This window comes from Drepanopeziza brunnea (genome assembly GCF_022702325.1).
Source record: "Drepanopeziza brunnea f. sp. 'multigermtubi' strain 214-2 chromosome Unknown ctg4, whole genome shotgun sequence".
NCBI lineage: Eukaryota > Fungi > Ascomycota > Leotiomycetes > Helotiales > Drepanopezizaceae > Drepanopeziza > Drepanopeziza brunnea.
The window spans coordinates 552,482-565,252 of record NW_027094067.1 but is presented as its reverse complement, the minus strand read 5'-3'; the positions used below and the strand labels follow the sequence as shown (position 1 = coordinate 565,252).

Below are 12,771 nucleotides of genomic sequence, written 5' to 3'. Positions count from 1 at the left end.
CTCGTTATGATAGATCTCTCGGTTTGCTCCTCGTCAAAGCTTCATATCTTTGTTTGGCACAGTTCTTGTACCACGTCTCTATCCGTAAAGTGAAGGAGTTGCCGTTCTCTTGGACCTTGAACTTGATAGTTTTTGTACGCCTACGGAGTAGGGATTATGGTCCGGAATAGCACTTTGTTTTAGCCAGTACTTGCTCTTTTGTGAAGGGGGAGAGGGAGAGGTGGGATCTTGCCTCTTGGTCTACCTATCCATCTGTGCTGTGGTAATATCCGAACACAAATTTATAGAATACACTACTATCAATTATGAATTGGGTATCTTATCTGATCTTGTCAATCTACTAGTTTGTACTGAATATTAATTAGAGCCTTTCTGCATAGCATACCATAGGTCTCTCGGCTGCTTTCGGCTTATACGCAAGACGTTCTAAGTCTCAGGTGAATGAATTACCAAGTCTACTACGAAGTATCCGCTTTTCTATAACCTCACTCCGCGTCGCGTCCAGCACGAATAGGAAGAGTATCCCCGAGAGGTCCTTATCTTGTGACATGAAGTTGAAGGTTTTGTTGCAGGTCGCAATCCGGGTACCTGGAACCGGTGCTCGAGGCCTTTGGTCTTTGGCCTTGAGCCTTAAGGGATGGCAGCTAACTTTGCTGCCGCTACGAAGCTAGTCTCTTTATCGCTTCCTTATTGTCTTTGGTACAGCTGTCAGCCGGCCTCCGTATTTTCTCTGTGCAAGGTTATCCATCGTATACTCTTTGATAGTAATAACTGTATGATCAAAGAACTCGAGTCAACGGGCTTGTATAGATAGCGCTTTGATTACGTCTCCTCCCCCTCCACCTCCGCGCAAATAGCGGCCAGCATTTCAGGGCTCGGGCGGCTCTGTCGAGCGACGGTCTCCCTTCCTCGTCCGATATTCGCAAGTCAGTTAGTCGGGTGAGTTACGTACCAGGGCGTCCAAGCCAGCTAGCTCTCGACCAGGAATTCTGTTACCCCAAGTGGTCACAAGTCCTGGGTCATTGTTGTTATTATTACTACTATTACTAGCACCAAAAACTAGCCCCGGGGGAATATAGGGTTTTTGGATAGCCAGAGATATAGATAGACAGATAGACAATAGGCAGAGATGCTTCCGAGCTAGAGCTTTCCGCCTTTCTTGGCAAGCAAGCACGTATATATACAAACAGAATAAGACAGACACCTCTTCGTTCTAAATTCTCTTTCTTTCTTTTTGAGAATGTCACTTGGATTGATTTGACGCTGTCTTTTCTCTCTCTCTCTCTAACCGCCCCACCCTCTTTTTTTTATTTGGTATGGTATGGTATATTATATTCCATTCTGTTCTACTTCTCGATTCTTAATTCTCAATTCTATCTTGGGTGATTAAATGAGCGATATACAACCTGTTAAAACCGGAATTCTTTGACGTAGCTTAGCGGGTAGCTCATCACTTGTTCACTAGAGCTCATCCATAGTTCACGTAAATCTGCACCTTTATTAAGAACACCCCACCTATGCTTACTACAAGCGCACGAAGGACTAAGATTTCATATAGCAATCGTATTATCAATTTAATTATTACTTTTAATGGATTCTAATGAATAGATTAATAGTTGTAATAATTGAATCCGCATTGCGTATGGGGTTGTCGATAATAATAGAAGGTTTAAGTTTAGATTTGAAAACTTACGCGAACTATGGATGAGCTCTAGTGTACAATGGATGAGGTTGTTCCTTCTTCTAAGCTTAGCTTGCTTGACTTGCTTGGGCGGCCTGGGTGGGCTGGATTCTGGATTCTGGATCAAGAAAGAGGGGTTGGAATGGAATGAAATGGGATGGGATATTTGCTGTGGTAGAGCGGGAGAGAGGGGTGTTTGGAAGGGTTGAGAGGGTGGGGTGTTCTATCCTAGATCTAGATCTATATTCTAGAATCTGAAATGAATCAATAGATTTGTAGAGCTTTTATATTTAATACATATACTAAATGGAATCGGATCTGTCTGGAGGCAGTTAGCTGGGGTGAGATAGATAGGGAGAAAGATGGAGAGATGGACGCGAGTGTGGGTGTTGGGTATGGGGGAAGCTTGGTGGGTGGCTGTTATGTCATGTTATGTTATAATATAAAGTGCTTTTCTTTATGGGAATTGGGGATTGGAGAGGATATAAATAAGTAGGGATAGATAGCTTTAGGTTGTTGGCTTGGTAAAGACGTATGGCGTGGCGCGGCGCGGTTGACAGATAGTGCTGCGTTATTGATGAAAGGACTAGGAAATTCATTGAAGGACATGTTTCAAAGCAAGGTGTCCTGTATAGCGTATACAAACAGACTTCATCCAACACCTAAGATTTAAAGAAGATCTGCTGCGAATGTTCAAGGCAGTGGCATACAAATAAGGTTGCGAAAGTTAAGGGCTTTTGAACGGAAGGAGGATTGGGGATTAGCTCTACCGGACTAGACTAATCAATGTATCTACATATCTATATATGTATCTATGTCTACATGTACAATGAAGCAGTGCAAATAGGAGGCCAGCCAGGCAGAAAATGCATCGAACCATTAGAATTCTATACATTCTAGAAAATCGCAAAAATGTATCATGTCAATCATACGATAGCGACATCAGATCTGCCAGCTTCCTCACCACTCACTCGCCATCTACCCTCTATGGGCGCTTGCTTCTCTTCTCCGATTCACGTTCTTAAGCGAAGCCGATAATTACAAGCCGCTATTGTCCTACAGCAGCCACGAAGAGGTCCACCACAATCGTACAAACCCCCCACTCGAAAAAACCAGATATACAATCTTGTACAAGTGACCCTTCTGATCCTGACCAGTACCAGTATCGTCATGTCAATTAGAGGTCAGGCGGGTGACGCCGCGACAATTCAGCCATGCCGCAAACCAGGCTCACTAGTTTTCTTTCCGCACCTCGTTGATCCGAACATGTGATACGCTTGACTCTTGACTTGACTTGGAAGCCGGGGGTGGTCCAGATCAGAAGCACCCACAGCACCAATATCTCTCCCTGTGCTTATCTTCTCTCGCCACCGGCTGTTGATCAAGCTCGTACTGTTGCTGCTCATGCGCATCCAGCTCGATTCCTCTGTCACCGTCCACCTGATCCCGACTTCCTTGTCCCGTGCTTCCCGCTATCGTACACCCGCTCCGCCGTGGGGGTGACAACCAGTTCCACGGGATCCAAGCCGCCCATGTGTTCGCGCTTGGTCGCGGTTTAGCCTTGGCTGCCGAATCCCTCGCCGAAATCGATTCTCGAGGCGTGTATCTTGGCAGGTCGTGGAGTGATGATGGCGGCGAGAGCGCAGACGGCGCGGGTGATGGTGGGCGTTTGTCAGATGGCGGCGGTGGCAGAATCGGCATAGGATGCGATCCTAATGGCGATTGCTGTATACTGAGTGTGGACGGCTTGTAATCCGGCGGAGGCGAGGAGTAATATTGCGGAGGCGGAGCCATCGTCAAAGCCGGGGCGCCAAAGACTGACATCTCGTCTCTGGCCCTAGATTCGGAAACTGGAGGACTCGAAGTCAAGATTACGGGATCATTTGGCGCGGAGATTCTCAGACGTTTTCTGGCATCTGCCGTTCTAGGCGACGATCTAATCGCAAGGAAGTTCGGAAGCTCCAGAGGTAGGAAGGACGCGAGGGATGAATGGCTCGGCATGATATCTACCGTGAGAACAGAACAGGCGATGGCTTATTGTGTAGTTACATATGATAGGGAGACACAAGCGAGCAAAAGGAGGGTGTGAGATTGAATGAGCAGAAGCTGTGGTGGCATCTACGCTGAGTGAATTCCTAGTCGCGCTCGCACACTCGCGCGAGGCAATAAGCACGATGCGCTGGCACTGTTCTTGGACTCTTCGGGAAAAGGGTGATGGCGAGCCTCAAGTGGTGTCAGAGCAAGAAATTGCACGCTGAAGGATGGATAAGCTTTGCGAGAGACGAGGATATGCTTGTGGCAGCCGCTTCCAGAGAGCATCTATATATAGCTACTTCTGCACGCCGGTGGAGCTCATGGCTTCATCCCCAGAGATCTTGATGAGGGAGTGGGTTATTAAAACATGTGGAGTGACATATGAGATGAGGGAGGTGAGGAAAATGCGATGCTGCGCTTAGATAACGGCTCGTACCCCTTTCCACGACGAGCAACCAAGAGCAAAATTGGGTTTCTCAAGAGTGGAAAGCGTTTACTTCGAGCTCGGATTTGCTGAGCGGCAAGGGCGCTGAGTAGAGGTATGAGATTGATGAAGATGGCTTTGAAAACAATGTTTATCAAGGGTCCAAACCTCAAACACGTATCAATATGAAACAAATTTCTCGGAAGGTGCTGCTGACCAGGGACTTCCTGGGGATACTTGGCGGCATAAACAGAAAAACGCAAATTCACAGTCTCTCGGAATCTCTTCGCAGCCGAAAGTTTTGAGCATGGACAAAGTCCTCCCTGTTCAAAGAAACAGAGATAGAGGCTTGATGTCAAGTTTCAGCTCGGGATATTAGATTGCTGATGACAATGGAAAGGAATTCTTAAGCGGCCGCCGCTTGGTCAGGAAGCGCTCACGTAACTATCGGGAAAGCAGCCGCGCTGAAAGAGCCCGGTCACGACATCCTCAAATGTCTCCGCAACTTGATGCAGGATCGACGTGAGCTCGGCCTTTGTTCCGAGACGATTGTACCCGGCCGCATATGGTCGTCCATCCCATATTCCGGAGGTCGATAGGCGCAAGGCGAGCCGCGCTATAGATCGCGAATCCAACTAAGATGCTGGATATAGCTTCATGCTTGCTTCATGCTTGAGGCAGGGACATGCTGCTGCAGTGAGGAGCTCAGCGCGGCTTCCAGTCATGCTTCGTTCATTTGTACCGGCGCACTGCGAATTCCGGAACGAAATTCTCATGTATTCTGCCACAGGAATATTCCAGCTGTTCGTGGTGGCGCAACACCAGGTTGGAAAGAGGGATGTTTCGGCCCAGTACAGTGGTACAAGATCAGACCATGAGTAACCAGAGCGTTTGGAGGTACAGCCACCATATCTCAACCGGACGAAGATCTCGGTCGATTAATGGGTTTGATGGGGGACATTGTAACTTGTCATTTCTCGCCTGCTTTCCGACGCGCCTGGGCTTTGTCTGTCTGACATTACATGAAGACCTGTCGGGATCCGATGCAGGTAGCCAGCAGGCGCGTGATGCGAGGCTACTCCGAAGTGTATATGGCTGCAGAAGAGGCGCTTTTGTTCATGTTGTTTTGAGCTCGCAGGAGGGAGCTCTTTAGGGTTGAGGGGAGGGTCTTCTTCGACAAAGCGATTTTAGCCCTTGATGTTGGATTTGACAGTCGCTTAAGCCACGTGAGACGCTACTCTGGGGCACTACTAGTTGTACAACTAGCTCCGTCTATCACAGCGAACCTCGATGTGATCATTGAAAGCAATCAAAGCCTTCGTCGCAGTCCTTCCTATTACTCCTGCATCAATTCCACACAGCTACGGGCTGCTGTTCTCCAAGTAACTCCATCTCGGAGAAGTGTTGTTCGATCCTACCAAAACCCAATACTGCAACAGTACAAGGTACTGCTTCTTGCAGTTGGACAATTGGCCGTATCCCGTGCAGAAACGTGCCGCGGATAGATGCCCAGCCAGACAGAGTCTGGGATGGGATTGCGAGGCGACTGCTTATCTGTTGGTATGCTGACAGGCAGGCAGGCAGGCTCGGCTAGAATAGCTGACCCGCCCGAAGACTGGCGGTGAGTTTCAGGGGCTGCATTTACGGGTGAATCTTGGAACAGCTCTATTGGTTTTTTGGTTTGATTTACTTTCTACCATCACGTTGATCATGTTTTGACCGGCCGGCGGAGCCGTCAAGGCTGCCATTCATTCCCTCCCGGCCCTTTTCCGTTCCAACTCTCTGCCCTGTACTCCGCTGAGAGATTATGAACGCCGGAAACAGCAGCTCGGGAGTGGGTGAGATGGCTGGCAGGCGGGCAACCAACAGGATTCGAGGTTCCCAGGTGCTTACAGATGCCTACAGACGGATACCTGCCTGTGGGACGCAGGGCGTGACGCGTACCTACCGTACACCATACCATATCAACGAAGTTTGGCTTGATGTCAGGTCCTAGAAATCATGATGGCGGAGGCACAGTACGGAGAGCGCAGAAGTTTCTAGCCCGCGTCCAGCCCAGCCGTGCCGGCCGATCTTCGTGTTATCATGCGAGCGAGCTCGTCCAAGTGGTTGAGAATGGTCAGAGTCCAAACATATATTCTGTATCGGCTCATTGGACGAGAGAGTGAGTGTACGTACAGCTGCTGAGCTGCTGCAGTGGTTGCATTACCATTCGTGGAGTATCTGGTAGTCCGAAAGGACGTGATATATGATGTTCTAGTCTCGTTGTGGTCAAGTGAGTTCGCTATTCGGAGTAGCCTTCTGCTAATTATTGGGTCGAGCAACGGGTTACTTACAACTATCAGACCAATAGATAGTAGTAAGTTAATGAGCGCTTTATCGCACCCACCACATATTTTTGCTTTTTTTCTTTCGGTTTTCTTGTTCACGCCAAAATACTACTAGTAATTTCCTCCAGCCTTGTACGGGACCCATATCCTTGGTCGCTGAATTCCTCCCAGGGCTCACTGGCCGTCTGGAACTCTGGCCGGCTGGCAATGATTGGTCACAGAGTGTGGAAAGACTGGAGATACTCGAGGTTATACTTCGCAGACAGGGCTGTTGCCTGCTTCGGGCGCAGCGGCGACAAGGTCACTAGGTCCACTTGTCAAAACTCAACGGACTGTGCTCAGCCTATACACTCCCGTACAGTACAGTACAGTACAGTACAGTACAGTACAGTACAGTACAGCAGTTCCCCTTGCGCCCGCTGCTGGCTTCGGCCTTTATGGAAAGGATGCGATCGGAGATTGGCCACCGACGATCCTGCCCGTGGGATGAATAATTGACACATCACGATGCAGCTGAGAAGAAGCTTGGATGCACCTCGAGTGGGTAGAGGAATGTTACTGGAAGCGAGTGGCCCGAGTGGCGACAGTTGGTATGAAGATCTACTACGTACTTCTAGAAGAAAGTATCAACCTTACCACTCAAGCCGCGACATACCCACGAGGCGGAGGCACCCAGGAAGGATGCGGATGCGAAGCGAAAGAGATCAGTGTCAGCGTCACTCAGGTCTCATGGCTGATCTGTGTGGTGGCTGGCCAGTCTCAGATGTTTACGCTTCGCTAGGATTTGACCAATGCAATGGTCGTACAAGAGCACCAACGCGACAGTAACGCAACGTAACGCAACGCAATGCAATGCGATGCGATGCGATACAGACAGCCTTGGGCTGGGTCAGGACTCTCAGGACTCAGGACTCAGGACTCGGGACTCCGAACAGAGCAGCAGATCGATCAGAAGAGAAAGTAGCAACTCACTGGCACGCAGATCCACCGTTAGCAACTCCTCATCGAATCAGCACTCGACATTGAGATGAAGATACGGTAGGGAGTTGCAGTCTTTGCGCTAGGGCGGATTATTGGATTATCGAGAGCCGTGCTGACTTGAACCTTCACGCCCGCCCGTTCGCCCTGCCCAGTGCCCCAGTGCCCCAGTGCCCAGTGCCGAGTAAAGTGTAGTGATGGATGGGATGGCCCATGCAGCCAGCCAGCTGCGGTTTTCTGCGCAGCGTGTGACTGGACCGAGAAGTGAAGAATCGGGCTGGCCTAGGCTTGACTTTCCCTGACTTTACAAGGAGTAGCCCAGGTTAGCCAGTTACGGTAGGCATTGACGCACTGCAATGCGAGCTCTTTGGGGCTGTTGATTCGTTAGATTGGAACCTAAGACAAAGAATCCCTCCCTCATCCATGGTCAACGCTAAACAGGTGTCAGGCAAGCAGACGTAGCAAGCATAGCAGCAGGCATAGCAGGCATAGCAAGCATAGCAGGCATAGCAGGCAATAGCGGGAATCCACATCCCTCAGTCAATATTCTGCTACTGCATTTAGACGAGACTGGACCGGTGCAGCCTCGTCATATATCAGAAGTATTAGTCCCAAGCACCCCCCGCCTTGTCAAGCGTCTATCTTGATGATCACCAACGACCACAGCGTCCCAACACCACTACCGTCTTTGCCTCGCCCTTACGACTTTCCTCCTTCACGACTCTCCATCATCACCTTTACTCTCTACGAGTCTCTCCAACACTTTTCTATATCAACCTCACGGCCGTTCCAGTTACGTATTCACGACTAGATCAGGCCACAATCAGGGAGACTCTCTTATAACATCCATCACTCGGGGGCCATACTTTCTTTTCTGTTGGACCAGATAGATACATAGGATCCATCTTCCACAGGATTTCGACCGTCGGTTTTCATTCTTGCCATGCATATTACCTATGGTCTGCACACCCCCCCATCCACGCCACCGCCGCAGGTCCATCAACAAGCCTTAAGGATTCCTCCCACACCGGAGTCGCGATTAGGTATCTTCCTCGGACGGTCTCTGGAGTTGAAAGGGATATTGGGGACGGGCGCCTATGGAGTTGTATATTCTGCGATCGATCACTCTACCCAGACATGGTATGCGGTTAAAGCGCTGAGCAAATTCAATCCCAATGGAGAGCCTTTGGACCGGAGACAACGAGAATTTCAATACAGGGAGATCCAACTGCACTATGCAGCTTCGGCGCACCCTAACGTAGTGTCCATGTTGAAGATTGTGGATGATCCCGCGTGCACCTATGTGGTCCTGGAATACTGCCCCGAGGGAGATCTTTTCTCAAACATCACCGAACGGGGTAGGTACGTCGGCAACGATGGACTTATCCGTCAAGCCTTCATTCAAATCCTGAATGCCGTGGAACACTGCCACCGTCTGGGAATCTACCACCGGGACCTCAAGCCGGAGAACATTTTGGTATCCCACTCCGGAGGCCAGGTCTTGCTCGCAGATTTCGGTCTCGCGACCACGGATCCCTTATCCGATGACCATGGCTGCGGATCAACCTTCTATATGAGTCCAGGTAGGCCCTTTCGCCCTCTCCCCCAGATCCCCCTTCACGTTTCTAACGACTCTTTTCCTCAGAATGTCTGGACCAATCTTCGCGGCACGCATCATACCGATGCGCGCCCAACGACATCTGGTCCCTGGGTGTAATCCTCGTCAACCTGATATGCGGCCGCAATCCATGGAAGCAAGCATCCACTGAGGATGCCACATACAAGGCTTTCACCCGGGACCGTAAGTTCCTGAAGACCATCCTTCCTCTCTCGGATGAGTTGAACGAGATCTTGGGAATGATCTTTGAGCGCAATCCAAAGGACAGGATCACAGTCAGCGAACTCAAGCGCCGGATCATCGAATGCCCATCTTTCTCGTCGCCACCCCAACAACTCTTTGCTCCCTCACCCCCTTCATCTCCCTGGTCGGTTGCTGCTGATGAGCATGAATCGTTGTCCGACGATGGATCCGTCTTCTCGGATTCTGGCTCCCTCACCAGCTCCTGCACCTCGCTCTCCGACCCCGACGACTCTGACTACGACTCCCCACCCGAATTCCCGCCTGAGCCTAAAGCCCAACACACGCAATTGAGTTTGGTTCCTGCGAACGACCGAGCCGCCACTAACGCGCCCCATTATGCTCAACGACCCGCTCCTCCGGCGCCCTTCATACCGGCCTACGTTCTTCCTACCCAGGAATGCCCTGTAAATTCGTGGGGAGCATCGCCCGCCGTGTCAAAGCCCAGCCCGTGGATGCCGTCGCCGCAGTGGGGCCATCCTTACGAGCACCAGTTCGAACACGTCCACTCAGCGCCTGCTGGGTACCCCCAAGCAGCCATCTACTCCCCTCAGGCCCAACACCAGCAGTACATGGGCCCTTTCCATGGCTGGTGAGTACCGGGCGGCGCGTGATGCGAGGAATCCCACCTCACCTTCTCTCGCCTCGTCCCAAGTGCTGTCAGTCCGTACCCTCAGCATCCGCTCGGGACGGGATCAAACCCCCCTTCTCCCGGACTTTTCTCCAGTGGTAAAACAGGACACTGGATCTTTCTCCTCTTCTTCCTCTTAGATAAACTTGGACCCACGTCCCCTCCCCTCCCCTCTCTCGGACAGACAGGCTTCTTGACGACGAAGGTACACCACCTACCTTCGTTGTGTAAGCAATTGCCAGCCATATCCGTTCAGGGAAAAAATGTGTTACGACCTCTTCATGGATACCCACGCTCTTCTTCACCTGCAAACCCATACCATCAAAAAAGAGCACGATGACCCTTTTCGCGCCGTGGACGGCCGACACATACAAAACAGCAAAACCAAAAGGGCGCAAACTTGGACACCCCCAATCCTCATTACCACCATAACGACTTCATGCCGATATAATCCTCCTGTACACACCTCACATCACACCTCACCTCACCTCTAAACTTTATTCTATTCGCTGCTTTCTCCCGCCCTCCGCACCGGGCGGGAAAAGCAAGCACCACTGGACGGGGAACGGGATTGCCGCCGGGGGATAGGGGGAGGGGGGAAGGGGCGCGAATCAACTCCAAGAAAAACCCGCTTATTTCTAATTTCCGATGTTCTCCACCTTCTACCACATAAACTAGGCGCTTCGCTTCCTTATTTTCCGGGAGGCTCTATCCTTTCCTTCTACATTTCGGGAGAAGGAGAAGGCGTTTTTTTACTGGGACGAGCTGGTACGCTCTGGGTGGCAATTTCAGCGGTTTTTTTTTTCTCTTTCTTCATTCTTTTCACCTTTCTGGGCAGGGCGATGGCGGCGCGTGGGAAAAGGAAAGGGAATGGGAAAGGATATCTGAGCATTTTACTTTATACCTTCTCTCTTACATATATTAGCGTGATTGATTGAGAAGAGATATGGGATATAGATCTCCTTTTCTTTTTTACCTTCTTGGTCAAATATTTATCGCGTTTTCTTTATACATAGATATGTGGATAGATATATGTATAGATGTGTGTGGGCGCAACGAAAGAGATATACGTCTATATATACATATCCCTGTTTACTCTGAATGGTGACGTGATGCGATGGAATTCTCTTATGTGTGTGTATCTTGCCACTGTCCGTGAGGAGAGAGGAGAGATGACTGTCATGTATATGTATGTATATATATATGTATACGTGTGTGCATGTGTGTGTGTGTGTATGTGTGTGTGCGTATTGGTAGATATCCAGCCAGCTAGACAGCCATAAAGAAAAAAAAATATCCAAAGAAAACAATCCAGCACAGCATAGCAAAGCAAAGCAGGCACCATAAATGCTTTCACATGTACAATAAAAAGTAAGTAAAACCACAACCTCCACGCCACGGCGAACTCCCTCTTCGCTTACCTCTTCTCTCTTTCCAGTTCCGCTGTACTCAGTTCTACTCAGTTCCTGATCCCCCCTCTGTCGTATACTACACACAACAGTACCCCTGTACGAAATTGCCATCGGCGAGGCGAGGCGAGACTCTCCATCTTCCTCCTCCTGCCCTGCTCCTCCGTACTCCCTCCTCTGCAGCAGAAAACTATAAACAATTGGAGTCTAAATCCGAATCCAAAACCAAATTCCATCCAAATTCAAAACCAAATCCAAATTCCATTCAAATCCAATTCAAATTAAAATTCAAAATTTTGAATTTTTTAAGATACTACCTACTACTATCTAATGAAAGGTAATCAAACACACACATGCGCACGGCAATCCTATTATTTAATAACCGCTAGATCCGCGGCTCCATCCGCCGCCGCGCTCCTTCTCCTTTGCCTTTTGCTGCCTTGCCTGCCCCGGTTGTAATATCCGGAGTACCTAAGATGGGAATGGGAACAGTCAGTGCGCCGCTCGCTGCCTTTGTTGACCCGCGGGCTCTACCTACCTACCTACCTTACTCTTCTATACTCTATCGGTAAAGCAAGCAAGCAGGCAGGCAGGCAGTCTTCCTTAACCAAACCATCCTCCATACAGGAACAGAGAAGTACGGAGCAATCAAACTCAATTGGGGGGATAAGCGGAAAAAAAGAGAGAGAAAAACACAAGATAAAGGGAAAAATGTTTTGTTCGTTTACAGCGTTATCATACTGTATTAGTATTACTTGGTAGACACGCGGGCGCGGCACAGTCCGCAATGCTGCAGCAGCAGCAGCCGGGAAGGAAAAAGACGAAAGAAAAAAGAAAAGAAGTTTTTTTTTTTGTTTTTTTTTTAAAAAAAGGAAAATTCTCCACCCAGCTAGTAGTACTTACAGTACCTAGGTATAGTACTACTACATACACATCCATCCATCCATCCATCCCACCCACCGACCCAACCTCCGCATCCGCATCCGCATCCACCCAATCCCCCAACTCTAAACCACAAGGCGGAAGACACAGAGGGAAAAAAAAACAGGGCGAACGGACGATCGGGACGGGCGGGCGGACGGGCGGATGGGCGGATGGGCGGACGGGCGGACGGGGTGGACGGTGCACACGTCTTGTCTCGAGAACCAATCCCTACGATTGGGCGGCTTTTTTTTTTTTTTTTTTTTTTTTTTTTTCCTTTTTTTTTTTTTTTTTTTTTTTTCCTTTTTTCTTTCCTTTTTTTTTTGCCTTTTTTTTTTTCCTTTTTTCCCCTTATTTTTCCCCGCTCACTAATCCATTCCAGCCTCGCTCCTTCCTTCGTCTCTTTGCTCGCCTCACTTTTGCCTTTGGCGGAGAGACTGCGTACTACTGTAGTAGTAGTATGGTAGTCTAGTGTTTGTTTTGGCTGCGTTGCATTTGCATTGCA

The 12,771-nt window shown here is 49.5% G+C and overlaps 2 protein-coding genes across 2 annotated transcripts; one reads left to right on the top strand and one right to left on the bottom strand.

Moving 5' to 3' along the window:
* Positions 1-2,998: 2,998 nt before the first annotated feature.
* On the bottom strand, positions 2,999-3,682 carry L3040_003045 (uncharacterized protein; the record flags this gene model as incomplete). The annotated part of the gene is made up of 1 exon (XM_007296514.1): positions 2,999-3,682. One exon carries the CDS (start codon positions 3,680-3,682, stop codon positions 2,999-3,001), a length of 684 nt encoding a protein of 227 aa, XP_007296576.1.
* A 4,708-nt stretch (positions 3,683-8,390) lies between these two features.
* L3040_003044 (uncharacterized protein) lies at positions 8,391-9,901 on the top strand (the record flags this gene model as incomplete). Its single annotated transcript, XM_007296513.1, has 2 exons — positions 8,391-9,030; positions 9,093-9,901. The coding sequence occupies 2 exons, from the start codon at positions 8,391-8,393 to the stop codon at positions 9,899-9,901; spliced, it is 1,449 nt and encodes a 482-aa protein (XP_007296575.1).
* Positions 9,902-12,771: the final 2,870 nt, after the last annotated feature.